Here is a 26,557-nt window from a genome sequence, read left to right on the forward strand (position 1 = left end):
CTGTCTCCCCACTTTTCTGATTGTGGGTCCTAAGACCTTCCCCAGAGAGAGTCTTGCCCTATACCTTGGGGGAAGGAATGCTGACATTATGAAGCTTCCATAAAAACCCAAGAGGACCGCATTCAGGGAGCCTCCACATAGCTGAATACCTGCAGGTTCCTGGAGAGTGGTGCACCTACGGAGGGCATGGAAGCTCTGCATACCTTCCCCCATACCTTGCCCTATACATCCCTTTATCTGTTTCCTTGAAATACCCTTTATCATAAGCCAGCAAAGTTTTAAAAATAAACAATCCTGGAGGAGTAAAATAATTCAGTTTCCAGAGCTTCCCCAGTGTAAAACTTGGAATGTTCAGTTTCCAACAAAAAAATACAAAACATACAGGAAAATATAGCCCACAGGAAAAAAAAGAATTTGATATAAACCACCCCGGAGGAAGCCCACACATTGGAATTACTAGTCAAAGATGTTAAATGAACTATCTTAAATGTTTACTGAACTAAAAGAAAACATGGACAAATAACTAAAAACAAATAAGGAAAACAATGTACGAACAAAATGAGAATCTCAGTAAAGAGAAAGAAATTGTAAAAAGGAAGCAAACAGAAATTCTAGAATTGAAAAGTAGAATAACTGTAATGAAAAATCTGCTGTTGAAACCTTTGAGCAGGGAGAAGTAAGGATCAGCAAACTTGAAGGCAAGACAATTGAAACTGTCCATTCTGAGGAGTAGAAAGAAAAAAAAAGAGATGAACAGAGCCTGAGAGACTGGTGGCACCATCAAGTGTACCAATACATGAATCACTGGAGTCCCAGAAAGAAAAAGGGGCAGAAAAAAATATTTGAAGAAATAAACTTCCCAAATCTGATGAAGACATGAATATGCACATCCAAGAAGCTCGGTAAATTCTAATCAGGACAAACTCAGAAATCCACACTGAGACACACTATAGTCAAATTGTTGAAACCCAAAGAGTAAGAATTTTGAAATCAGCAAGAGAGAAGCAACTTGTCTTGTACAAGGGATTCTCAATAAGATTAATAGCTGATTTCTCAGTGTGTTGGCTCTAATGCATTCATTGTATTGCATTTTTACCTTGGTTTCTAAGGCTGTATTTGTAAAATGGAGATGATAATCTTTGCCTTCTTCACTGGATGATAATGATTACTAAATGGGATAGTGGATGTGAACATACTCTTGTAAAACTGTGAAGTGCTTTACAAATACAGAGATGGTGGTGCTAGTGTTACATTAATTAGATCTTATCTCCTCCCCACATATTCATGCCATGCCATTCTGTCCCTTGCAGATCCACTTTTTTCTAGTAATAAAGTTAGAAGAGTCCGTTATATACTTAACATTCCTTTGCATTAGCTTTTCTCCTTCTGTTTCTTTTTCTGTCCGTACCTTCATCTGAAGTAAAGACTATTTTGAATAAGGATGTACACAGAATTTTGTAACGGACAGTAAATAAACAATATTGTAGAGATATAATTTAAAAACCCGTGTGAGTAAATAGGCTTTATAAACAGATCTGTGTTTTTTAATCCAGGTGTCACCCTATATTGGGTATGTGACCTTAGGAAAGTAATTTCTTGTAGGCTCAGTGTTCTCATGTGTAAAGTGGGGCATACTATTTATCTTCTGAAGTTGTTGATGACTAAATGAGATTCTTTTTACAAAGCACTTGGAACATTGCTTTCATAGAATTTAATCTACCCAAATTTCTTCAAACAGACCAATTCTAGTTTAAACATAATCATTACTTGATGTTAATAGTTTTTACTATTTTGGTTCTAGTCCTTTTTATAAAGTAAGTTACATTAGTAAAGATCAGAAATTTAAGATTCACAATTGTTTTAGATACTTGCATTTTACTCACTGGAATGAAAAATGGAAGAAGTAAATCACGTAAGAGTGTGCATTATTTTACTTCTTGTTTGTTTGTGTGTATGGGAACCTCAGAGCTCATCAGATATTTTAAAAATAGTATGCATTTATTTAATATATTTTACAATTACTTACTATATGCTTTGCATTACTATTAGGCTTTGGAATACAGAGGTAAAAAAGATAGTTCATGCCTGTACTGAAAGTCATCATTTGTTCAAGGAGACAAAAAAGTAATTATAATATCAGAAGTACTATTATAGATGAATGCACAGGGAGCTTTGGGAAGCCAGAGGAGGTACTTCCCGCCTCTTCAAGATAGGGGCAGTGTACTGAATGTGCTTCCCAGGGAAGGTGACAGCTGAGTCAGGTCTACAAAGAGCCAGACTTGGAGCGTGAAGCCTTCTCTTCCAGGCTAAGGAAATGAAGTTCATATTAAGATGATGAAGAGCCATGAAATGCTTTTATTCAGAGCAAGATGAGCAGATTCAGAATTTCTGATAATTACTGGTAGCATACCTGCAAGCAGTGGGAGCAGCGTCAATTTTACCACCCTCGACATGGCTACCATTTAACACCTGCTGTGTCTCTGACTTGTATATATATATTGTCTCATTTAATCCAGCACCCCTTAAATTAGATATTATTGTCATTATACACATAAGGAAACACAGGGCTAGAGGTTAATAGAGGAGTGAGTGACTGGATATGCAAGAGAGAATATGTTTGATTACCTTCATTTTCACCTGGTGATTCTAAATTAAGAGAGATGATTTATTGATCCTCAGTCTTGATTTTCCTGTTCTATATTGTGAACATTTTACTGAATTTGGTTTGATTTTAGAATCTAAAGATAACGTATGTTCCCTGCAAGACAGATTTTACCCCAGATCTGTCATTTCATCTGGTGCCCAATCCAGGGAACTCTGGTTTATTCTAACACTAGAGGGAAAAAATGGCTATGTTAGATTCACTGAAAGAGAACATTCCAGTCTCCAATGTAGAACTGCATCTTTTCTAGAGCATATCACCTTAAATAATTTTTATCCCTATCCTTTAGAACACTTACAGGATATAAACCACTTTGCTCCCCCTTCTACCTCCTTTTCCTCTTAATTATCTTAAGTAAATATTTGAAATGATACCTCATTGGGATATGAAATGTTTTACTTGTGTAATTTTAAAATCTCATATGTAACTTAGGACCTGGCTTTTCTAGTAGTTTGAAACTAGGTTTTTTCCATGTTTCTGCTCCATGTTTATGTGGTATATTGAAGCAAAAGAGTAAGAGGTGATAGTATTTTAAAGTTAAAAAAAAAAAAAAAACCCTGATTATTAATCCCGCCAGTCTTCATTGGCTTTCTAAATGCTGTCAAAATTGGCCATTGACCCTCATCCTTAGTTCTTTCATTGAAAATAGAAATATAATAGAGTGAGAACTCACTTAAAAAAAATAAAATTGAAATAAAGTATCACTTCTCTCATGGAAATGTGGTATAATTATTTAAATGAATTTTTAAAAATACTTGTACGTAACTAAAAGTGGTATTGCAAAGATAGCATGTGTATAATTTTAACTTGCTATACTCACCTTTTATTCTTTTTATTTCAGCTCAATCTGAAATTGAAGTGTCTGTCTCTGCAAGGAATATCAGAAGGCTACTAAGTTTCCAGCGATATCTTAGATCTTCACGCTTTTTTCGTGGTACTGCGGTTTCAAATTCCCTAAACATTTTAGATGATGATTATAATGGACAAGCCAAGGTGTGTATAGTTTTTTTAAGAAAACATTAATTTTTTGATAAGTTTACTGAAGCCCTTTATTCCCCATACAGTAATGATTTATAGAGTCTTTTTTTCTGTCTATGAAAAGCAGTTGAGCCCATTTTCCAGGTTTTTTTCTTTAGAGCAGCTGTTTGTTTTATAATTAGATATTACAGAGCAAGGGAAATTTCTGAAATAACTAAAGTAGTGACAATGTTTTCGTCTATTATTATAACATTACGTAACAAGGAGATCAATAGAACGTTAAACTACAAGATCTCACAGAATTGTAATGCTGGGAAGACTCTTAGAGATTACCTGATCTAATCATGTCCATATTCCATCAATAAGGAAACTGAGTCCAAGAGAGCACGAGGGACTTGTTTGCGCTCACCCAGCTAGTTAGAGGTAAACCCAGAACAGAAAGTTAGGTCTCTCTCTCTCTTTTTTTGGTGTGTGTATTAATAACATCTTTTCACAAAGGTCTCGTGACTTTAAATCAAATAAGTCTTCATAGTCTCTTGCACTGAGAGAGATTTTTGAGGGTTTAGATGTATCATAGTTAAACTTGTTGATTGTGAGCATTATTTACTTCATCTTTATATAATTTAAAAGAAATGTCTTACTGAACATCAGGGTTAAATGAGCTTGTTTTTAACCAAATGAGGATTTTAAATAATATTAAATTTCCAATGTATTTTAAATTATTCTTTGACTTAGTATTTACAGACCAGATTTTTGGGTTTGCGTAGATAAGTTTTTGAATTGTGTAGGTAAAGCTGGGGTGTCTTCTTTACAGTTACATGAAAGTGAAAAAAATTACTTCCCTGTTTAGTAAAAGAAATCAGTGGAAAGTGTTCATACCTGCTGTAAATGTTAAAACGTTTACAAGTTCTGCCTTTTAGAATGAGAATATTGATCTCTGTCATTTGTTATTAGTACTGTTATAATTAATGATTTCTACTAGTAGTATCTTAGTGTTGCTCATGTCAGCGTGTTCATAAATGTATACAACAGTGAACTTTTGGATATAAAATATAAGTTTTTTTCTAGAAAAATCCACAAAATGTTCAGGTTAAGAATGTATGGTATAAAAAATATTTGGTTTTTAGGGTCTTTGTAGGATTTATTTGCTTGACTGAAGTACACATTATCCTAAAAGTTAATGTAGTAAATTGTGTTATTTTATAAGCATATTTAGATAATATAAGTAAATATCCATAAGTTAGAAGTGTTTTTTTAAAAACTGAATAACAAATAATTTAAGCATGGTGTGGTATCAGTGTCAGATGCCTAGGTTCTAGAAACAGACTACCTAATTTAAGATCCCAGCTCTATCACTTTATAGCTGAGCAAGTTAGTTATTTTTTGCTTGTTTCTACGTCCCTAAAATGAGAATTGAAAACAATGCCTGGGCCAGGTGCAGTGGCTCATGCATGTAATCCTAGCACGTTGGGAGGCCAAGGTGGGAGAATCGCTTGAGCCCAGGAGTTTGAGACCAGCCTGGGCAGCATGGTGAGACCTTGTCTCTACAAAAAAAAAAAAAAAAAAATATTAGCCAGGTGTGGTAACACACGCTTGTAGTCCCAGCTTCTCGGGAGGCTGAGACAGGAGGATTGCTTGAGCCCAGGAGGTCGAGGCTGCAGTAAGCCGTGTTGTTTGTGCCACTGCACTCCAGCCTTGGTGACAGTGAGTGTGAGACCCTGTCTCAAAGAAAAAAGAAAACAACATCTGATAGTGTTGTTCTGAGTAGTAAAAGAGTGAGTAAAGTAACTTATAACAGTACCTGGAATATAGTAAATACTCAGTAGTGTCACTTATTTTTATTAGATTGTTTGCAATTTAGTTTCTAAACCATACAACATTTGAACCACACTTCTGTGATGTTAAGTGATACTAGAATTCTTAAAGGTTTGCAAGACTGTAGCGATAAGCTGGGAAACATAACCTTCCTGTGCATTCATTAATTAAAAAACAAAATAATGTTTCATTTTTCAAATGGAGTTTATCCCTTTGGCATTTTTTTGGAGCCAGTTGAAAAAGTCATGATTAAAAGAAAAATGATACTTGTATTTTTTAAAGTAAATCAATCACTTTACATTTTCTTTAACTTCTCTATGGAATATCTCCAAAAGACAATGTTATTGAAATTAAATTACAGTAGAAATGTTTGGTTTTCATTTCAGTGTATGCTGGAAAAAGTTGGAAATTGGAATTTTGATATCTTTCTATTTGATAGACTAACAAATGGTAAGTGAAGAATTTGACTTGCTCAAGTTAATGTAGTCTAGATTACTGCATTGATGGTGCAGCCACTGGTGCGTTGCTTTCATTTACTGTACTAAGGTTGTGAGCCCTCTGCTGGAAGAGAGTGTATTAGTCCGTTTTCACGCTGCTGATAAAGACATACCCTAGACTGGGTAATTGATAAAGAAAAAGAGGTTTAATGGACTCATAGTTCCATGTGGCTGGGGAGGCCTCACAATCATGGTGGAAGGTGAAACACACATCTTACATGTCGGCAGGCAAGAGAGAAATGAGAGCCAAGCAAAAGGGGAAACCCCTTATGAAATCATCACATCTCGTTAGGCTTATCCACTACCACAAGAACAGTGTGTGGGAAAGCACCTCCGTGATTCAATTGTCTCCCACCGGGTCCGTCCCACAACACATGGGAATTATGGGAACTACAATTCAAGGGGAGATTTGGCGGGGACACAGCCAAACCGTATCAGGGAGCATCACTTTTTCTCTTTTTAAATGACTTTTCTAAAAGCCTACAGAATCAATCTCATAATTTTATGTTTTGATTATTGTCCTTAAAAGTAATCAGAAATCATCATTATTATCATCATCATCATGACTTGGCTGATTGGTTGGCAATTGCTACTGCTGTTATTAATAATAACCCAAAGTAAACATTATTATCTCATGTTTTTTATTTTTCCTTTTTGGTTTGTTTTAGATTATGGCCATTTACAATGACATCTGATGTTGCAAGCCTGTTTCCTGACTAACAGCAGTGGTTCCTTGCTTTCAGATAGGGAATGGGGAAGAGCTGTAGCTTCTTTAGGAGGTCTCACCAGAATCTACAGAGTATGGGTGGTTTGGGGAAAAATGCCCACAGGTGATTCTAACCACTCCTGAGTTTAGTTTGGTTCTGGATGGAGGGGTCATGTTTTCTTATTCTCTTTGGGGACAGGAACATGCTCTGTAGGAAAAGGAACAGGGAATCACTCTTATTTAGGGTAAAATTGTGGGCGTAATTATTGGTGGTACAATTGAGGACCACTAAACCTTAGGCAGTTCTACCTTTTAGTATATTTTTATTTGGGTAGCTTTTCTAGAAATACAATTTCCTTTATCAAGAAAGTGTTCATTTCCATTTCCATTTTTTAAAAAGTTCCTTCATGCCTGTTTTTTTTTTTTTTTTTTTTTTTTTACACAACTAAGCATCTCTTATTTGAAATGTTTTGTTGATTTGTGTTCTTATTCACTGGTAAAAGCAGTTGAACTAGGCCAGGCGTGGTGGCTCATGCCTGTAATCCCCGCACTTTGGCAGGCCAAGGCTGGTGGATCACATGAGGTCAGGAGTTTAAGACCAGCCTGGCCAACATGGCAAAACCCCATCTCTACTAAAAATACAAAAATTGGCTGGCTGTGGTGGTGCATGTCTCTAATCCTAGATACTTGGGAGACTGAGGCAGGAGAATTGCTTGAATCTGGGAAGTGGAGGTTGCAGTGAGCTGAGATTGCACCATTGCACTCAAGCCTGGGCAATAGAGCAAGACTGTCTAAAAAAAAAAAAAAAGCAATTCAATTAATGTTTTGCCCCAGAGCAGAAAGTGCACTGAGAGGAAGTCAGTGCTGACTTTAGAATAATGAAATCACTGCTGTACTTTGAAATCACCTGCTTTTTCTTATTGCTTTGGAATGAAGCTCCTTTGATAAGGATGCCAAATATGTAAAATGAACAAGCAAATTACAACTTTATTTTTCTTGAGAATCAATGTGGGTCTTTTAGTATCACTCCATTATTCTCTGTAAGCTGTATGGCAATGCCTAGTGGAAATACCTTTGTCTGTACCTTCTGTTTGCTTATGCACTGTTGACAGAAAATAAACTGGACTGATCCTAGGCAAAATTGTGAAGACAGTGAAGTTTGCCTTTATCAGCAGAGCCACCCTCCTGCCTCCCTGCCTTTTTATTCCTCCCCTTTGCTATCTCTCCTCTACTTTTCCTTTGCCCTTGGTGATTAAGTGTTCTGTTCTTCTCCCTGCCCCCACCTTGGCCTGTACACACAGGAAAGACTCTGATATCATTTACACAGTTAGCCTTCCCTTGGCCCTTCTCCTTTTTGAAAATATAGGTAGTGAAATATCAGGTGGCCCACCTTCTTCTTGCTCAGGGAAATTCCCCTTTCCTAACTTAACACAAATATTACTTTAGGTATTATCTCAAGACAAACATAGATGAAACAATGCCACCCTTAACACTTTCAAGGTTTAGCCTTACATAAACTCTCACAGCTCATAGCCTATTATTAGTCTACTGGGACACTTGTCACTCATTGAAATAGTTGATTGTTCTTCTCTAAATTTTATTTTTAAAAAGTACATACTCTGCTAGTTGGGGGCATGGTGATGAAAGCGGCGTGAGCTCAGCAGTGCACTGGATGGGCAGAAGAAATAGCCAGCGGTCCACAGTAGTTAACTAAGCACTTCGCTTTCCTTTTGATCACCTCACTCCTTGAATGGGATTTGTGGACAGGGTGGCTAAATAGTTTCCCCTTAGGGTTCATTCCAGATCATTAGGGTTTAGTAGAAACCACTCATGGTTAGCTACCCACCTTTGATTTTAGAGGTGGAGATTTATACATTTAGTTAACTACAGCTATTCAAAAGCTCAGGAATTTTCTACTTAAAGAGATATTATTGGGGAACAAATGGGCAGAAGAAAATTCATTTAGCTTATATGATATAATGAGAATGGCTTTCCTTTTAAAACTGCTTCACCTGAAATGAATTCTGGATAACATACATTCATGGTATCCAAGTGTATAGTTTTCCCTTCTTGCTTATTGATCCAATGCTTTATTGTGTTTCTTATGCTGATAATTTCCCAGATGATATTGGGGGAAGAACAGGAAGGCAGAGGAGGAAGCAAAATGCAGTGATTTGTGCCAAGACAAATGGTCCCCAGCTTGTCTGCTACAAGGAGGGAAGTAGTTATTGTCTGTAGATGCATTTGGAGTTCCTTTTGTAGGATTGAGGGAGTTAAGTGATGCAACATAGCAAAAGCTTGTCACTCGTAAAGCCACCTGGTTTATGAGGACACTAGCTGCCAGGCCTGCGTTGTCAGGGTGGCCTACTCCTTCCAGCCAGATCCCATCTGGGATCACCTTCTAAAAATGATTGAGGACCACTCTTCCATAGGCAGTTCTATCTTTTGATATATTTTTATGAGGGTAGCTTTTCTGAAAATACAATTTTCTTTTTCAAGAAAGTGTTTGTTTCCATTTCCATTTTTTAAAAAGTTCTTTTGTGCCTGGTTTTTGTTTAACACAACTGAGCATCTCTTGTGTTGAAATATTTTGTTGACTTCTGTTCTTACTCACTGGTATTATAACCCTCAGTTGGTATCTTGCATGCAGCTTTTCAATTACATATGGGTAGTACACTTTAAGAGACTGGTTCTTGTCAGATTCCTTTGGTGGGGACATTACATGTGTTTCTTCACTGCACTTTGCCTGAATTCCAAAAGAGGGTATTTTCCCATTAGATTGTAGCTTTCTTAAAACTTACTCTACGTACTAGAAATGGGTAATTTGTTACATTTGAAAAACAATTTGGAGAGAACCTTATGATAATCTAAATATACAGAGAATGAATAAACATTCTAAAATATTTATATACTCGAAGATGGTTGTTACAGCAATAGTAACAGCCACGTTGTTCACTTCTTCAGAAATGGCTCCACACCACATGGACTCGTGTTTGTACCAATAGAGCATATCAGGACCTGAACACATTTTAACATTTAATTTATTTAAAATGTAAGATTTGAAATGTAGGTGAAATGAAGGTGATACGTCAGGCAGTTTTTAAAAATAGTCTCTTTTGGCCTGCCACATCTTTTCTGTCATTGCTCATGCAAATAATGCTCCAATTAATGTACTTTTTCATCAGCTGTGGTCTTTTGTTGGCAGTTGGTTAGCCAGTTTTAGATAACAAGGTTAACCAAACAGTCCTTTATTATCCTTCATAAATATTATTATTATAAATTTTCAATTTGGGACTAGTATGTCTTTTATACATTTTTGTGAGTCATCATAGACTATGGAATACTAGAATCGTGTATTTTATTGCATTATCTGAATGTTGGCAGTAATTTATGAGTCTGTGTGAAGGATGTAGTCTACTTAAAATAGACTCTTTAATATGTAGCCTATTTAAAACGTGGTCTATTTAATTGTTAATATAGTATATGTGTCCTATGGAAGTTTACAAAACTGAGAAATATAATAGGAGGTATAAAAAATGGAGAGTTACACCATGGAAGGGAAAACGAAACATCATAAAAATGGTAGTTTTTCCAAATTTAATTACTATTCTTGGTGTGACTCCACTTGTCAGTGACAAAGGAGTGGACGTTGAGGACGAAGACAGTCCCCATCGCGTGTAGCAGCTCTTTCCAAAAACTCAGCTCTGTAGGGGGATGGAGCAGGTGAAACTGGAAGGGGCCAGGAGAGGCTGTGATTCTTTATTGTTTCAGAGATGAGAGAATCTACAGCATGTCTGAATGCTGATGCTTATTGAGATAATATAGAAAAGAGAGATTGGTGGGGTGGGGTGGGGATAGGTGTACCTGATAGAACAAGGAATATCTCTGAGGAGGTGTGGATGGGTTGGCTTTTGAAAGAAAGGGAAACTTGGCCAGGCGTGGTGGCTCACGCCTGTAATCCCAGCACTTTGGGAGGCTGAGGCAGGTGAATCACAAGATCAGGAGTTCGAGACCAACCTGACCAACAAAGTGAAACCCTGTCTCTACTAAAAATACAAAAAATTAGCCAGGCTTGGTGGCGGGTACCTGTAATCCCTGCTACTCAGGAGGCTGAGGCAGGAGAATTGCTTGAACTCAGGAGGTGGAGGTTGCAGTGAGCCAAGATCGCACCATTGCACTCCAGCCCGGGTGACAGTGCCAGACTCCATCTCAAAAAAGAAAGAAAAGGAAACTTGAGGGCTTGTATTATTTCTGTGACATATGAGGCTGTGGAGAATGAGGGGGTGGATGGGAAGTAAGTATGTTGAAAGTTTAAGAAGAGCATAAAGGCTTGAAAATAGGCATTTTAAAAAGTGAAAGAGCAATTTCACTGGAAAAACAATATGATTGCTGGGCAGTGTTGACTATGAGTTTATGGTGATATTCTGCCTAGTTTTGTGATTCTCCCTCCCCACCCCACAAGCAACTCTCAGATTTTCTGCAGCTACTCTGGAAAAGCAAGTGGCTGAGTTCAGAGTTTTTAATCCTGATGATCATGAGGTCATTGATGCCTCCTCCTAACCCTGTATGGATGAGAATAGACACATTCTCCATCTAACAAGGCTGCAGCCGAGGAAGTGTGCTCTGGGGCAGTCTGTTTCAGTGAAAGCAAGATGGCAGAGGCAATGTCAGGAGGGAGGTCAAGTGCAGCCACACTGAGTTAGGTTACTATGTGGGACAATTTTTAAAGTTTTCTATTGTCTATTCTAATTATTTCGGTGTCTTTAAAAAATTAATCTATTGGAAAATGTCTAGTTTTCAGTTATTTGGTTGTGGAAAAGTAAAGCAACAAAAATTAAATTTTTCTTACAATGAAACAAAGATGTGACATATAAAGTTCATAACTGGTAAGAAGATGCATATTTTTGATAGACAAAAAGTGGGAATTATTACTCTTTCCATGTTTTATATTCAAAATCCATATTTCAAAGCATAATATAATTGTGTTGACTTGTATTTCCTACTAATGTAATGTCTCTTCTTTCTTTTTAGGAAATAGTCTAGTAAGCTTAACCTTTCATTTATTTAGTCTTCATGGATTAATTGAGTACTTCCATTTAGATATGATGAAACTTCGTAGATTTTTAGGTAAGTGATTCTAACCCATTAACGGTAACAAGATTTACATTTATACAAGAACCTGTTTAAGTTTTATCTCAGTTATATCGGTTAGCTATTGCTCTATAACAAACCAGCCAAAGTTAGTGGCTTAAAACAACACACAGTTACTTAGCTCTTGCATCTGTGGGGCTGTGAAATGCTTCTTTTGGTCTGGGTGAGCTCATTTGTGCACCTGCAGACAGCAACAGGTGGGCTGCATGTTGGTTTTGTAGAGCCCTCAGCTAGGACACCAGGCCTGACCCATCTCGGCTCTACATAGTCTTCAGTTAAATTTAAAAGAAGCGGAGGAGTTTGGCACCATAATAGATTTACATTAAAAACAAAAAAGAATTATTTATTTTACAATTAGCTGAGCTTGTTCAAACAGTAGTGGCCGGTTTCCAAGAGAGCTGATGTCCCCAGGCCTCTGGAGCCCACCTTCACTTCTGCAGCAAGTGGCCACAGCAAGTCAGACCAGGGATGCACTACACCTGCTGGTGCAAAGGCTGCAAAGTCACAGAGCCATAGATACAGGAAATCATGAATACTTGATTTCATTTTGCGGTGTTTCTTACATTGGCCACAGATTGCTGACAAAGATGACACAATTTCTGTACTTTACTAGATTTTTGAAGGTTAAAACTTTAAAAGATCAGGTATATTGCAGTTAGGTTTCTTCTTTTTCTGACCCCTAAAATCTCTTTGACAGTAGGCGTTAAAGATTATTTGGGGCCGGGCGCGGTGGCTCACGCTTGTAATCCCAGCACTTTGGGAGGCCGAGGCGGGCGGATCACGAGGTCAGGAGATTGAGACCACAGTGAAACCCCGTCTCTACTAAAAATGCAAAAAAATTAGCCGGGCGTGGTGGCGGGCGCCTGTAGTCCCAGCTACTCGGAGAGGCTGAGGCAGGAGAATGGCGTGAACCCGGGAGGCAGAGCTTGCAGTGAGCCGAGATCGCGCCACTGCACTCCAGCCTGGGCGACAGAGCGAGACTCCGTCTCAAAAAAAAAAAAAAAAAAAAAAAAGAGATTATTTGGGGCCAGGGGTGGTGGCTCACTCCTGTAATCCCAGCACTTTGGGAGGCTGAGGCTGGTGGATCACGTGAGGCCACGAGTTGGAGACCAGCTTGCCCAACATGGCAAATACCCCATCTGTACTAAAAATACAAAAAAATTAGCCAGGCATGGTGGCGCATGCCTGTAATCCCAGCTGCTCGGGAGGCTGAGGCACAAGATATCAACTCTAGTCTTCCTTCTTGTAATATGTACCAATTTCTCCTGGTTGGTTCTACCTGAGAAAGGAATTCATGGTTCCTGATAAAGTCTTTGTCTGTCCTTTAGATGGACAGGAGAACTTCAGAGAACATCCTCTCCTGCATTTGCTGCTCTGAGTTTGCAGTCCAAAGCAGCATATATTGGGGTCTCATTTTCTGACCCTCATTGTGATATTTCATATAGTGCCCAGATCAAGAGATAGCTTAATTTGTAATTTATTTTTGGTTGTATACAACTTTGCTTATATACAGCAAAAAGGTTACAACTTAATGAAGGTTCACATAATCATTAGCATTTTATAGCAACAAAGTCTTTTAAATTAAGGTGTATACGTCGGGTTTTTTTTAAAGACATAATGCTATTGTACATCTAATAGACTGTAGTGTAAACATAGCTTTTGTAGACACTGGGAAACCCGAAATTTTGACTTGCTGTATTGCAATATTCACTTTATTTTAGTGGTCTGGAACTTAACACTAAATATCTCACTGCTATGCCTATACTTAATAGTGAGAGACCATCACATTGATTTGATATCCTTTTTAAAATCTTTCAATTTTAAGTAGAGAGAAATTACAAATTATTCAGGAAGTAATTTATTACTGTAGGAAAATGGTAAAACTGTGGAACTATAAAATAAGGAAGTTAAGATGTTGCTGGTGGAGACATTTAATATTTCATACATGCTGGGCATGGTGGCTCACGCCTGTAATCCCAGCACTTTGGGAGGCTGAGGCAGTTGGATCACTTGAGACCAGGAGTTCGAAACCATCCTGGCCAACATGGTGAAACGCCGTCTTTACTAAAAATACAAAAATGAGTCAGGCGTGGAGGTATGTGCCTGTAATCCTAGCTACTCGGGATGCTGAGGCAGGAGAATTACTTGAACCCAGGAGGCAGAGGTGAGATCGAGAGAGAGAGAGTGAGCCGAGATCGCGCCACTGTACTCCAGCCTGGGCAACAGAATGAGACTCTGTCTCAAAAATAATAATAATTCATATAACCATTTTTGCTAATCTGCAACTGCTTTATCTAGGTAAACAGAAGCCTGTGTGACTCTACAGATATAATTTTGTAGTAAATTCTCAAGTTTATAATTAAAATAGTGTGAGTAGCCCCAGTAGCTATACTGGCAATTATAAACATGCATATCCCACTTTGCACATTGTTCATATGAATACTTGGCTGTTTCTCCCCTCATCCTGTTGCCGCTAATGTGGAAGCCACTAGAACAGGTTTATGAGAGAATTAAGCCTTAAAGCCATAAGGAATCCATTGGCTTCAATGGGTTATCTTCTGTGCAATGTATTTGGAATGGCTTCGGCTCTATACTGTCCTTGGGAGAATTGAGAAAATAATAACTCAGGTGTTTTTAGTTAGTTTGTTTGTTTGAGACAGGGTCTCACTATATTGCTGAGGCTGGAATGCAGTGGCATGATCATGGCTCACTGCAACCTCAACTTCCCAAGCTCCAGGCAGCCTCCCACCTCATCCAGGCTGAGGCAGGAGAATCACTTGAACCTGGGAAGCGGAGGTTGCAGTGAGCCGAGATCACGCCACTGCACTCCAGCCTGGGCAACAGGGCGAGACTCCATCTCAGAAAAAAAAAAAGCCTCAATACCAAGAATGTACAGCCAAATGAAGAGCTAGAAATATTAATTCAGACTTCAGACTTCTACTTAGAACTCTGGCAAAAAAAAAAAAAAAAAAAAAAAAAACCAGATAAATTTATTACATAGGGCCTTTGAGAAGCTTTTTATCTTGGAGAGTCTTGCTCTGTCACCTAGGCTTGAGTGCAGTGGCGCAATCGTGGCTCACTGCAGCCTCAACCTCTCGGCTCATGCGATCCTCCCACCTCAGCCTCCTGAGTAGCTAGGAATATAGGTGTGCACCACCACACCAGGCTACATTTTTATTTTTAGTAGGGACAAGGTCTTGCTAATGGCCTAGGCTGGTCTCAGACTCCTGGCCTCAAGCAATCCTCCAGGCTCGGCCTCCCAAAGTGCTGGAATTACAGGTGTGAGGCAGTGCAGCTGGCCTTGAGAAACTTTTTAATGTGTATTAATTATAAGTAGTATGCCTGAAATACTGTACAGTAGTCCCCCTTTATCTCTGGTTTTGCTTTCTGTGGTTTCGGTTACCCGTGGTCAACTGTAGTCTGAAAATATTAAATGGACAATTCCAGAAGTAAACAATTCATAAGTTTTGAATTGCACACCATTCTGAGCAGCGTGATGAAATCTCATTGCATCCTGAACCGTGTTGGTTATCAGATCAGCCGTGTTGGTATCACAGTGCTTGTGTTCATCACCATTATTTTACTTCATAATGGCCCCAAAGCGCAAGAGTTGTGATGCTGGCATATTGTTATAATCGTTCTATTTTATTTTAATTATTGTTAATTTCTTACTGTGACTAACTTATAAATTGTGCATTATTGTAGGTGTGTTTGTATAGGAAAAACATAGTATAAATAGGGTTTGGTACTATCTGTGGTTTCAGGCATCCACTGGGGGTCTTGGAACATATCTCCCAAGAATATGAGGGGACTACTATACTAAAATATAAATTATAAAACACATATGGCCGGGCGTGGTGGCTTACACCTGTAATCCCAGCACTTTGTTCAAGACCAGCCTGGCCAACATGGTGAAAGCCCATTGTGACAAAAATACAAAAATTAGCCGAGCATGATGGCAGGTGCCTGTAATTCCAGCTACTCGGGTGGCTGAGGCAGGAGAATCACTTGAACTTGGGAGGTGGGCATTGCAGTTAGCTGAGATCATGCTGTTGCACTCCAGCCTGGGTGACAGAGCGAGACTCCATCTCAAAAATAAATAACCACATACAAAAATAGCTTATTAGGTGGGGCACAGTGGCTCACACCTGTAATGCTAGCACTTTGGGAGGCCAAGGCAGGTGGACTCCTTGAGCCCAGGGGTTTGAAACCAGCCTGGGCAACATGGCAAGATCCTGTCTTTACAAAAAATACAGAAAAATGAGCCAGGCATGGTGGCATGCACCTGTGGTTCCAACTACTTGGGAGGCTGAGGTGGGAGGATTACTTGAGCCCAGGAGGTCAGGGCTACCGTGAGCCATGATCATGTCACTGCACTCCAGCCTGGGCAACAAAGTGAGATCCTGTCTCAAAAAAACACTATTAACCAAGGGTATCGAAAGGCTATTTTAAAGGATGGGACGGAAGCAAGTGCAGAATTCTGATGGTCTGTCCCACTCATTTGGTGATTGTGTTTCCCCACCACAGGTAGGCTCGCTTTCCTTTGAGACCACTGGATTTGTGTGTTATGCTGCTAGGACCATCAAGTAGGTTGATGGCAGGGGGCACAGCTGGAGCTGTGTCTGTTTGAAGCCTAGTCTGTTCTTCCATGATAGCATAGAGAGTCAAATTGATATTGATTCTTTTGGTATACGTGTGAGTTGTGAGGTGATTATCATCTGCCGGAATCAGCACGATTTTAGCTGATAGCTACATGAAAAGTATGAGTGGGTAACTCATAATTATCACAATTTTTGTCCTTGTATATGTTGCTCATTTACAATAAAATCGGAATCTCTTTCTTTGATGCAGTTATGATTCAAGAAGATTACCACAGTCAAAATCCTTACCATAATGCAGTCCACGCTGCGGATGTTACTCAGGCCATGCACTGTTACTTAAAGGAACCTAAGGTAAGAGGTTGACATTGATTTCAGGTGAAAATCATAAGAAAATTCCTTTTGATTTACTTTCACATACTTCTCCTGAAGTTACTGCCTTGACTGAAAATCACAGACTTCCTTCACAAGGATGAGATCTTAGCGCCATCAAGTTTCTGAATCTGGCTGTGTTTCAGAATGCAACAGCTAGAGAACTGGGTGGTTGTTGAGAGAGAGGCTGGAGAAGCCCAAGCAAGGGCCAGGTCATTTGAAACCTTGACTGCTGGCATTTACACTGAGCTCCACATGGGCTCCATGTGGGCAGGGACAGCCTTGGTCTGACTAGTGAATGAGTGGGGAGCTACAGAGAGGAAGCAGGAGACTTTAAAAAATTATCCTGGCTGTGGTGTGAAGATAAATCGTATCAAGACCAAAAGCCTGAACACCTGCCAGGAGTTACTTCAGTGCTCCGTGGAAGAGAGCAGAGTGGCCTTGGTGAAGTAGGGATGTGGATAGTTTGCAAGTTCTCTTGGGAATTAGAATGAACAGGATGTGGTGGTGAATGCACTTGGGGGAAAGAAACAGAAGTCAGTGAAGACTGGTTTGGGCAGTTGAGTAGAAGGTGGAAGTCTTCCATGAGAGGAGGAATGTAGAGCAGAACAAGTTTTGGGGGTAAGGCTTGTAGAGACAGCACCATTTTGGATCCTTGGTGTTAAATGTATTTGACATCGTAATACAGAGGTCTAGTATAGAGTTACATAAAAGAGTCTGAAGTATAGGAGAGAAATCAGACTTTATGTATGGGTTTGGGAATCATTGTCTGCAGGTGTTAATGAAAGCCATGTTTGCCCCTGGACATTTCCTATCCCTGGCAGTTCTGCAATTATGTCTGCCTACCCCATCTCTACTTCAAAACTGCTCTCTCCCTAGATCTTAGTTCTGGCTAAGGTGTTAGGCGGGAAACAGGATGACCAAACTGGCTTGTGCCCATTGATGCCAACTTAAGAACACAGCTAGTCTTCTGATTATTTAAGAGATCATGGAATATGTGAAAATGCCCCAGTTTTTTAGTATATATATCATGACTTTTAAAAAATCGACTTATTGTGGTAGAACTTATATGCAGTAATACAGTGCATACATTTTATGTGTACGGTTTTGACAAATGTATACTCCCAACCACCCAACTGTTTTTTTTTCTAAGAGACAGGGTTGCCAGGCTGGAGTGCAGTGGCGTGATCATGGCTCACTGCAGCCTCGACATCCTGGGCTCAAGCTGGAGGCCAGCTAATTTTTTTAATTTTTTGTAGAGACGGGGTCTCACTCTATTGCCCACCCCAATTTTTAATTTACACTTTAAAAAAATCTCTGGGCCAAGACTGCATCCTCTGTTTGAGAATGTCGTGGGAGAGATTGATGAGCAATCACCATACAATCTGGTAAGTGAAAGATGGTAATAAGTTCTCCGCAGCACACAGGAGGGTTAACCTGGTCAGTGAAGGCTTCTGCACTCCCATCTCCCTCTGGGCACACCCAACCCAAGCCAGGGGCAAGGAAATCTGGGTGATGCCAGGTGAGCAGGGCGGGGATGCATGTGGACAAAAATTAATAAAACCATGATTTTGAACACTTTTTGCCTGTGGAATTCTGATAATACTTAAACACTTTTCATCCTTAACATACTCAGTGAACACTTTACCCAAGGCTTCAATTAAGGATATAGATAAAATCACAAAGCCCTACAATGCAAGCATTTCCCTTCTCCCTTATCATAGTGAACATTTTAAAATGGAATCACCCAGGACTGAGCGTGGTGACTCATGCCTGTAATTCTAGCACTTTGGGAGGCCGAGGCAGATGGCTTGCTTGAGCCCAGGCGTTTGAGACCAGCCTGGTCAACATAGCAAGACCGCATCTCTTTTATTCAAAAAAAGAAAGAAAAAAAAACAGAGTCACTCAAAGTTTTAAAAGTGAATTCTAAAAAATGTGAAGTAGGTCCAAGTGTGGTGGCTCATGCCTATAATCCCAATACTTTGGGAGGCCAGGGCGAGAGGATCACTTGAAGCCAGGAGTTTGCGACCAACCTGGGCAATATAGCAAGACCCCATCTCTACAAAAAATAAAAAGTTAGTTGGGCATGGTGGTGTGTGCCCGTGGTCCCAGCTACTTAGGAGGCTGACTCAGAAGGATCACTTGAGCCTGGGATGTCCAGCAGAGAGTAGTGATAGTGCCACTGCACTGCAGCCTGGGTGACACCCTATCTTTAGATAGATAGATAAGATAGATTAGATAGATGCCTGAAGATTGTATCTCTTTTACTCCTGAGCCTTTTCATAGCATCACATGTTTTATACTCTTTGAGCATCTGCCACGTGCCAGGCTCTATCCTGGTGCTAGGAACGTGGTGGTGAGCAGGGCAGGAATGATCCCTGTCTTCATGAAGTGTACATCCTAGTGGGGGAGGCAGTCATTAAACAAACAGATAAATAGAATTTTGATCAAAATAATATGTTAGTGGCTGGGCATGGTGGCTCACGCCTATAATCCCAGCATTTTGGGAGGCCGAGGCTGGTGGATCACCTGAGGTCAGAAGTTTGTGACCAGTCTGGCCAACATGGTGAAACCCCGTCTCTACTAAAAATACAAAATGGTGGCGGGTGCCTGTAATCCCAGCTACCTGGGAGGCTGAGGCATGAGAATCGCTTGAACCTGGGAGGCAGAGCTTCCAGTGAGCCGAGATCACGCCACTGTGTTCCAGCCTGGGCGACAGAGTGAAACTCAGTCTAAAATAACAATAACAATAATAATAATAATAATATAGAGAATGACCAGGTGGATGGCAAGAGTTTTACACCTTTAGATAGGGTCATCAGAAATCACTTAAGTGGACAGTACATAACTAAGGAGTCAGCCATAAGAAAGTCCAAGTACAGAGGGAGTAGTAAATAGAAAGACTTAAGTATATCTATTTTGTGAGAAATTTGTTTTCAGTTTTTATACCTTATAATTTATATGGAAGAGCTAATTCTTGGACTCTTGTCTATGTGAAAAAAAAATATTTCAAGCCAAAGAAATTACTGGAAATTTTGGAGACAAACTCATCTCTCTATATATGCGTTGTCACTAACCTGAGTATTTATTTTTTATGTCCTCAAGGCTGAACTCATGTGGATTATAAAGCATTTTGTTCAAGTTGAGTCCAAAGTCTCCTTGATTGATTGACACTGGTAATATTCATAGTTGTCAGCTGAGGAGATTGTGATTTTCCCTTTGTTTCCTATTTTAATGTTTAGTTTCATGTTTCTATCATGAGTTTAAATTAGTTATTTTACTTAATAACTATACTTAAACTAAGTCTGGATAAGAATTACGCTTACATGTCCCAGACATAAACCCACTCTGACACTAACCTTTAAACCTTGCTCTAGTTGTCCCTGGCACTTGACAAAAGAGCCTGGCCCCCCACGTCCCTCCCTGGCCCCCACATCCTTCCCTTTGATGTCAGCGAGACTGGTAATGGTTGCATTGCCTTTCTTGCGGATGTACACTTATTCATGCTCTGAGTAGATGCTAATTGCTAGTGACAAAAATATGAGTAAGATAGGAATTTTGGCCCCCAGAATCTTACTTTTAAAACATATGGGAACCTGACGTGGAAACTACAGGAACGTCAGGCCTCCAGGGCAGGAATTTTTGTCTGTCTATTCCCTAATATTTACCTGTCCCCTAAAACAGCACCAGCACATGGTAGGTGCTTGGTCAATATGAGCTGTTAATGAATGGTACTGTCTATGGGCTTTATCATTGGCTGGGTTTACTCTAACTGTTCTCTGTTTTTATGTTTTTGTTTTGTTTTGTCTTGTTTTTCAGATGGAGTCTCACTCTGTCTCCCAGGCTAGAGTGCAGTGGCACGATCTCAGCTCACTGCAACCTCCACCTCCTGGGTTCAAGCGATTCCCTTGTCTCAGCCTCCCAAGTAGCTGATAGGCCTGTGCCACCACGCCCAACTAATTTTTGTGTTTTTAGTAGAGATGGGGTTTTGCCATGTTGGCCAGGCTGGTCTCGAACTCCTGACCTTAAGTGATCTGCCTGCCTTGGCCCTGCAAAGTGCTGGAATTACAGGCATGAGCCACCATGCCCGGCCTAGTTCTCCGTTTTTAGACCTCTAGAGCAGTGGCCGCCAACCTTTTTGGCACCAGGGACCAGTTTCATGGAAGACAGTATTTCCTTGGATGGGGAGGGGGATGATTTCAGGATGAAACTGTTCCACTTCAGATCATCAGGCATTAGATTCTTATAAGAAGTGTGCTGGCTGGGCGTGGTCGCTCACACCTGTAATCCCAGCACTTTGGGAGGCTGAGGCAGGCGGATCACCTGAGGTCGGGAGTTCGAGACCAGCCTGACCAACATGGAGAAACCCTGTCTCTACTAAAAATACAAAATTAGCCGGTCGTGGTGGCGCATGCCTATAATCCCAGCTACTTGGGAGGCTGAGGCAGGAGAATCGCTTAAACCCAGGAGGCAGAGGTTGCAGTGAGCCGAGATTGCGCCATTACTCTGCAGGCTGGGCAACAAGAGCGAAACTCCATCTCAAAAAAAAAAAAAAGAAGTGCGCAACCTAGATCCCTCAGGTGCACAGTTTACAATAGGGTTTGTGCTCCTGTGAGAAGCTACTGCTTCCAAGGCAGAGCTCAGGCAATAATGCTCACTGGCTGGCAGGTCACCTCCTGCTGTGCACCTGGTTCCTCTCAGGTTCCTAACAGGCCACGGACCAGTACCAGTCCATGGCCTGGGGATTGAGGAGCCCTGCGAGGACCGCCTTGTCCTTTTGCCTTCTGTGTGTGGGAGGTTCATTTCTTTCAGTAATTTCTCAGGATGGACATAATGTGTCAAGAATCTGTCTTCACTAGGCAGGGCATGGTGGCTCATGCCTGTGATTCCAGCACTTTGGGAGGTCAAGGCAGGCGGATCACCTGAGGTTAGGAATTCGAGACCAGCCTGGCCAACATGGTAAACCCCGTCTCTACTAAAAGTACTAAAAAAAAAAAAAAAAAAAGTCAGGCATGGTGGTAGGCGCCTATAATTCCAGCTGCTCAGGAGCCTGAGTAAGAGAATTGATTGAACCTGGGAGGCAGAGGCTGCAGTGAGCCGAGATCGCACCATTGCACTCCAGCCTGGGCGACAGCAAGACTCTGTCTCAAAAAAATAGAATCTGTTTTCAGAGGTAGCATCATTAGGAAAAATAAAAATACAATATTGATTCAGGACATTTTATGTCACTAAACTGCTCTCCTCCATGATAGTGCCACCTCCTCTTTACCCTCAGTAAGCCACCAGTATCTCAGGTACCTTCTTTCTGCTATTTATTTCTACTATATTTTTGATTCGCCAATTTAGCCAAAAAAAAAAAAAAAAAAAAGCTACCACCAACGAAACTCACTGTGATAACCATTACAATGGGAAATCATAAGGGCCGGCAGGCAATGAAAACAGTAAGCTTTTCCCTGAACACAGCAAAACTCACCACTTAATAGTTTCTATTTTATTGAAGAAGAACCCTAATGATGGCTTTGCAGATACAAGTAAAATCTGACCTTCACATACGTTAAATAATTTGTAGTTTCTTTTTTGGACATTTCTTTGTTGTCAGCTCTTACCAGATGTAATCACAGAATGGAAATAACATCTGTCTTTTAATCCACCTTAAAAAGTTAAGTTATTGAAGTCCTTGTCTTTGTTATAATATTGAAAATTTTCTTTCTGATGAAAGGTTTTTTTTTTTACAAGCAGAAATGTTACATTTTTATATCGAATTTTTTTTGCATGTGTGTTTTTAAAGTTACTTTCTCTTCACAGAATTTATGAGAATTCAGTTGCTTCTTTTCACGTTCCTATTTTTAATGGTTAACTCTTTAATATACCTGAGATTGTTTTGATGTCATGTGCAGTCATACGTTAATTTTTTAAATCAGTCTAATTGTGGATTATTGTATTCTCCCAGGATGTCTATTCTTCTGCCAATAAGAATGTAACCCCTTTGCATACTGCCTAATAAATTACATGTTCATAAGACATAGACACCCATGCCCATTCATGTATATGTCAAGGAGAGGAGATTGCCTTATATGCAGTATGCTTTATATCCTGTGCATTCTGTTCATCTTGATTAGTAAGCAGCGCTTTAGAATGCTTTATTTTTTCAATGCTTTTGTATATCCTAAAAAGGAAATAATTTTCTTCATCTTCTCCTATTCAGTGACCTTCTCCATGTACTAATAATATGCGATACAAAAATAAATAATATGCATCTCTGCTTCCAGGTAGCTTACAGTTTTCCAGGAGATTCAAGCCCTCAGACAGTGATTTCTCTGACTGAGATGAACTTAACACAGGGAGTAGAAAGAGATGATTGATTTGTTCTAGCAGAGAAAGAAAATAATAGAATTTGAATCTAAAATTATTTTTTATCTCATTTTTTACATTTTCAGTTTTTATCTTTGTTGTATAACATGTAAATGTTAGTTCAGTATAATAATCTATAAGTACATATACTTAATATTAGTGGTGTACGCTCAAAAGTTTTCACTGTCAGAGCACAGGATCATTACAGTTTAGTCAGCACTGTGCTAACATAAACCTAAATAATACCATGCTCTGATGAGTGGTATTGTGGCAGACCATGAGGTGCTGTGGGAACGCAAATCTGGCCAAGTTTGCCAGAAAATGAGAGGCATTTCGTGAAGAGCAGGTGATGCAGTCAAGGTGATCTTTTTCATCATTGAGCATTTGTCAGCGAATCATAAACTTTTATTTATTGTGATTATCATATCAAATAAGTTTGGTAATCATTATTTAAAGTTACAATTTCTGGTGTGCAAGATTGCTTTCCCTGACATGAATACATTGTGTCATTGTTATGAATGTATCCATCCATTGGGGGAGGATTTTATCACAGACTTGACATAGACTTCCACTTACGATTACTCAGTAGCCTCCTTAAACATCAGGACTAAAGGAATAACCTTACATTTTAGATTACATTATTGAAATCCAATAACCAATTTGTTGATAAATAAACACTCTTAAAATTTTAGGTCTTTTGTTCAGTAATGGCTACAGTAATAAAAATGTGCCAAACTGTGTTTGTCATTTTAAGGCCATTATTTCTCAAAAAGAATGGTTTATGCTTTAGCTGCCATTTTAATTAAGCTTGTTAAAAATGAAATGGCCTAAGGATAAACACTGTAAACTCCACGCGGGCAGGGCCACTGTTGTATCATGCCTTCGCCAGTGTGCTGATGAGACCAGGACCTGGCAGATGTGCTTGGTGGACCTAATGAACAACCGCCTGAAGAATGACGTGAAGGGGGAGGAGATTGCCACCACTACCATTGGCTGCTAATTCGAAACTACTGTGATGGCATAGAGCTTATTTTAGATATATCTGTGATTCATTATTCTTTTGTCACACTTCAGCTTGCCAATTCTGTAACTCCTTGGGATATCTTGCTGAGCTTAATTGCAGCTGCCACTCATGATCTGGATCATCCAGGTGTTAATCAACCTTTCCTTATTAAAACTAACCATTACTTGGCAACTTTATACAAGGTTAGTGCAATTTTATCATCAGGATTTTTTATTTTTGCATTCTAGAAAATGTTCATATTTTGAAGAAATGAAAGTAATGAAAATAAATTCTCAATGAATGTTAGAATTTTAACCAGATTAATATTGCTAACAGTATTGTTAGTAATGATATGTCCAGAAAGAGACGTATCATTAAGTAACTGAGAAACGTCCTTTGTTGTAGAATACCTCAGTACTGGAAAATCACCACTGGAGATCTGCAGTGGGCTTATTGAGAGAATCAGGCTTATTCTCACATCTGCCATTAGAAAGCAGGTAGGTTGGATTAAGACAAATTTAATTTGTTACTGGTTATAGAAGTTAAGTTGGCAAAGTAATTTTATAAAGTTTTAAAAATTGTTATGTTCAGGTTTTCCACAGTTTTCAGTGTTTGTCAAATTTAGTAAATTAAATACAATTTTAGTAATTTAGAGCTATCCTACTATATAGTCGGTAACATTTTAATGGATAGTTATTTTTATGAAAGACTATTCCATGGGTTTGAATACTATAAAATTTACTCCAAATACACAATGGCTCAGCCATAGTTTACTATTTAGTTACATAAATAGATATTACATATTTCCATACTCAGCTGAATAAAACCTTAAGGTCTACGTATAAAGGTAAATTGGATGGGATGTAAACATTCTATTATATTAAATAGATTCATTAAAATCTGTTCCCAGAAGTTTTCAAAACCGAAAAGAAAGTAAAGAGAGTGCCTTATATCCTCAATAGCATAATCCTGGAGTCACACTTCTGTAGCTATAGGATACAACAATGAATTTAAGAAACCCTAATATTTTAGAAAAAAAAAAATAAGTGGGCTATTTTAGAACCTAATAAAAAGCATTAATGTGAATAAGGCTAACATGATGGTGATGGTTTACAAAATCTCACGTCATTGCCGTAGTGTGGTCCACACACAAGCTTTTTAGTAATGTTGCACTGAGGGAAAATGCACGTCAGCAAACCTTGAAAGTGGATCGAAGCCATCCACGTCAGGAAAAGTGGTGAGGCATAAAAATATGTTTGAGTATTAAAATTTAAGTTCCACTTGCTGTTCTCTGGTTTCCCTTTCATAATTTAAAACAACTATATAAAAAACTGTTTTGTGTAATGACCGTGAGAAAAAAGCTGGACTTTATTTTTTATTTTTTTAAATCTTTATTCACGGATACCATTTGGAGTATGACAATACTTCTGGTAAGTAAAATCATTTTTTGCTGTAGTACAAATACAAAAATTGCTTAAACACACTGTATATGTAAATTACGGGTTCTTAAAATTAAGAGATTAAAATGTTTGCTTCATTATTCCCTTTTTAAAAACCATGTTTTTCATTTGATGATTAACCCTGTTGAGTTCTCAGATTTAATAAAAATGGAAATAAGGAATACTACCTAATAGCATTATTTAATGTTTTCTTCATTTAGGATTTGTTTTATTTAACATTCAATATTGTGAGTCTTTTTATCTATTTGACAGCTCTTTACTGATCATTATACAGAGATAGTGTTTGCTGTGACCCATTAAAACAAAAGGCAAGAATTTTTTTTAAGTATATTTATCTTGTTAATTGATCTGAGGCAGTTTTATAAGTGATGTATGTATTTGCTGTTTATATTAACATGTTACCTTTTTCCTTCCAGAAAAGTTGGATATTCATTTATGGATATTCATTTACAGATAACTGATTGGTTCTTGAGTTTAACCTTGAAAACACAGTTGAATCTAAACTTTATTAAGTTGCTCAGGGGAATTGCAACAGGCATCTTAGTCAAAATGTCTGTAGGAGTAAACTGTTGAATGGGCCATTATTCTTTCTATTTGAATCTTCCTTCTGCCTTCAGATCTCAGGCACCGAAAAGCAAACCAAAGCTGTTTACCCTCAGCACGAGAGTTTTCCAGGAAAGAATCCCAGCAAGGAACTTTCTCAAACAACATACCAATGTTATGTTGATTTTTTTTTTAAAGCAAATAATACCACCTTGGCTGGCAAAGTAAAGACTCTCCTTTTGAAATGTTTGCATATTGGTATTTTCCTACAAACTCTCTTGGTTTTAGTTTTATTTTAATGGCTTTTTTTGAAGCATTCTATAAAACTCATTTTTTTTGTGTGATAAATTTTAAATGGAATGATAATTGGCTATTTTAGGGTTCTATAAAGCCTTCCGATTATTATGGTTAAGAAAAAAAA

General features: G+C 38.9%; 1 protein-coding gene across 4 annotated transcripts in view; it reads left to right on the plus strand.

Moving 5' to 3' along the window:
• PDE7A (phosphodiesterase 7A) overlaps positions 1 to 26,557 on the plus strand; it is a 119,642-nt gene that overhangs the window by 82,464 nt on the left and 10,621 nt on the right. For all 4 annotated transcript variants that reach the window (XM_030794982.1, XM_004090734.3, XM_003268355.4 and 1 more), the window contains exons 4-9: positions 3,504 to 3,655; positions 5,842 to 5,905; positions 11,690 to 11,785; positions 16,661 to 16,761; positions 24,205 to 24,336; positions 24,539 to 24,630. In XM_030794982.1, the coding sequence (XP_030650842.1) occupies positions 3,504 to 3,655; positions 5,842 to 5,905; positions 11,690 to 11,785; positions 16,661 to 16,761; positions 24,205 to 24,336; positions 24,539 to 24,630 (637 nt within the window). The remainder of the gene's footprint in view (positions 1 to 3,503; positions 3,656 to 5,841; positions 5,906 to 11,689; positions 11,786 to 16,660; positions 16,762 to 24,204; positions 24,337 to 24,538; positions 24,631 to 26,557) is intronic.

Source organism: Nomascus leucogenys, chromosome 16 (genome assembly GCF_006542625.1).
Source record: "Nomascus leucogenys isolate Asia chromosome 16, Asia_NLE_v1, whole genome shotgun sequence".
NCBI lineage: Eukaryota > Metazoa > Chordata > Mammalia > Primates > Hylobatidae > Nomascus > Nomascus leucogenys.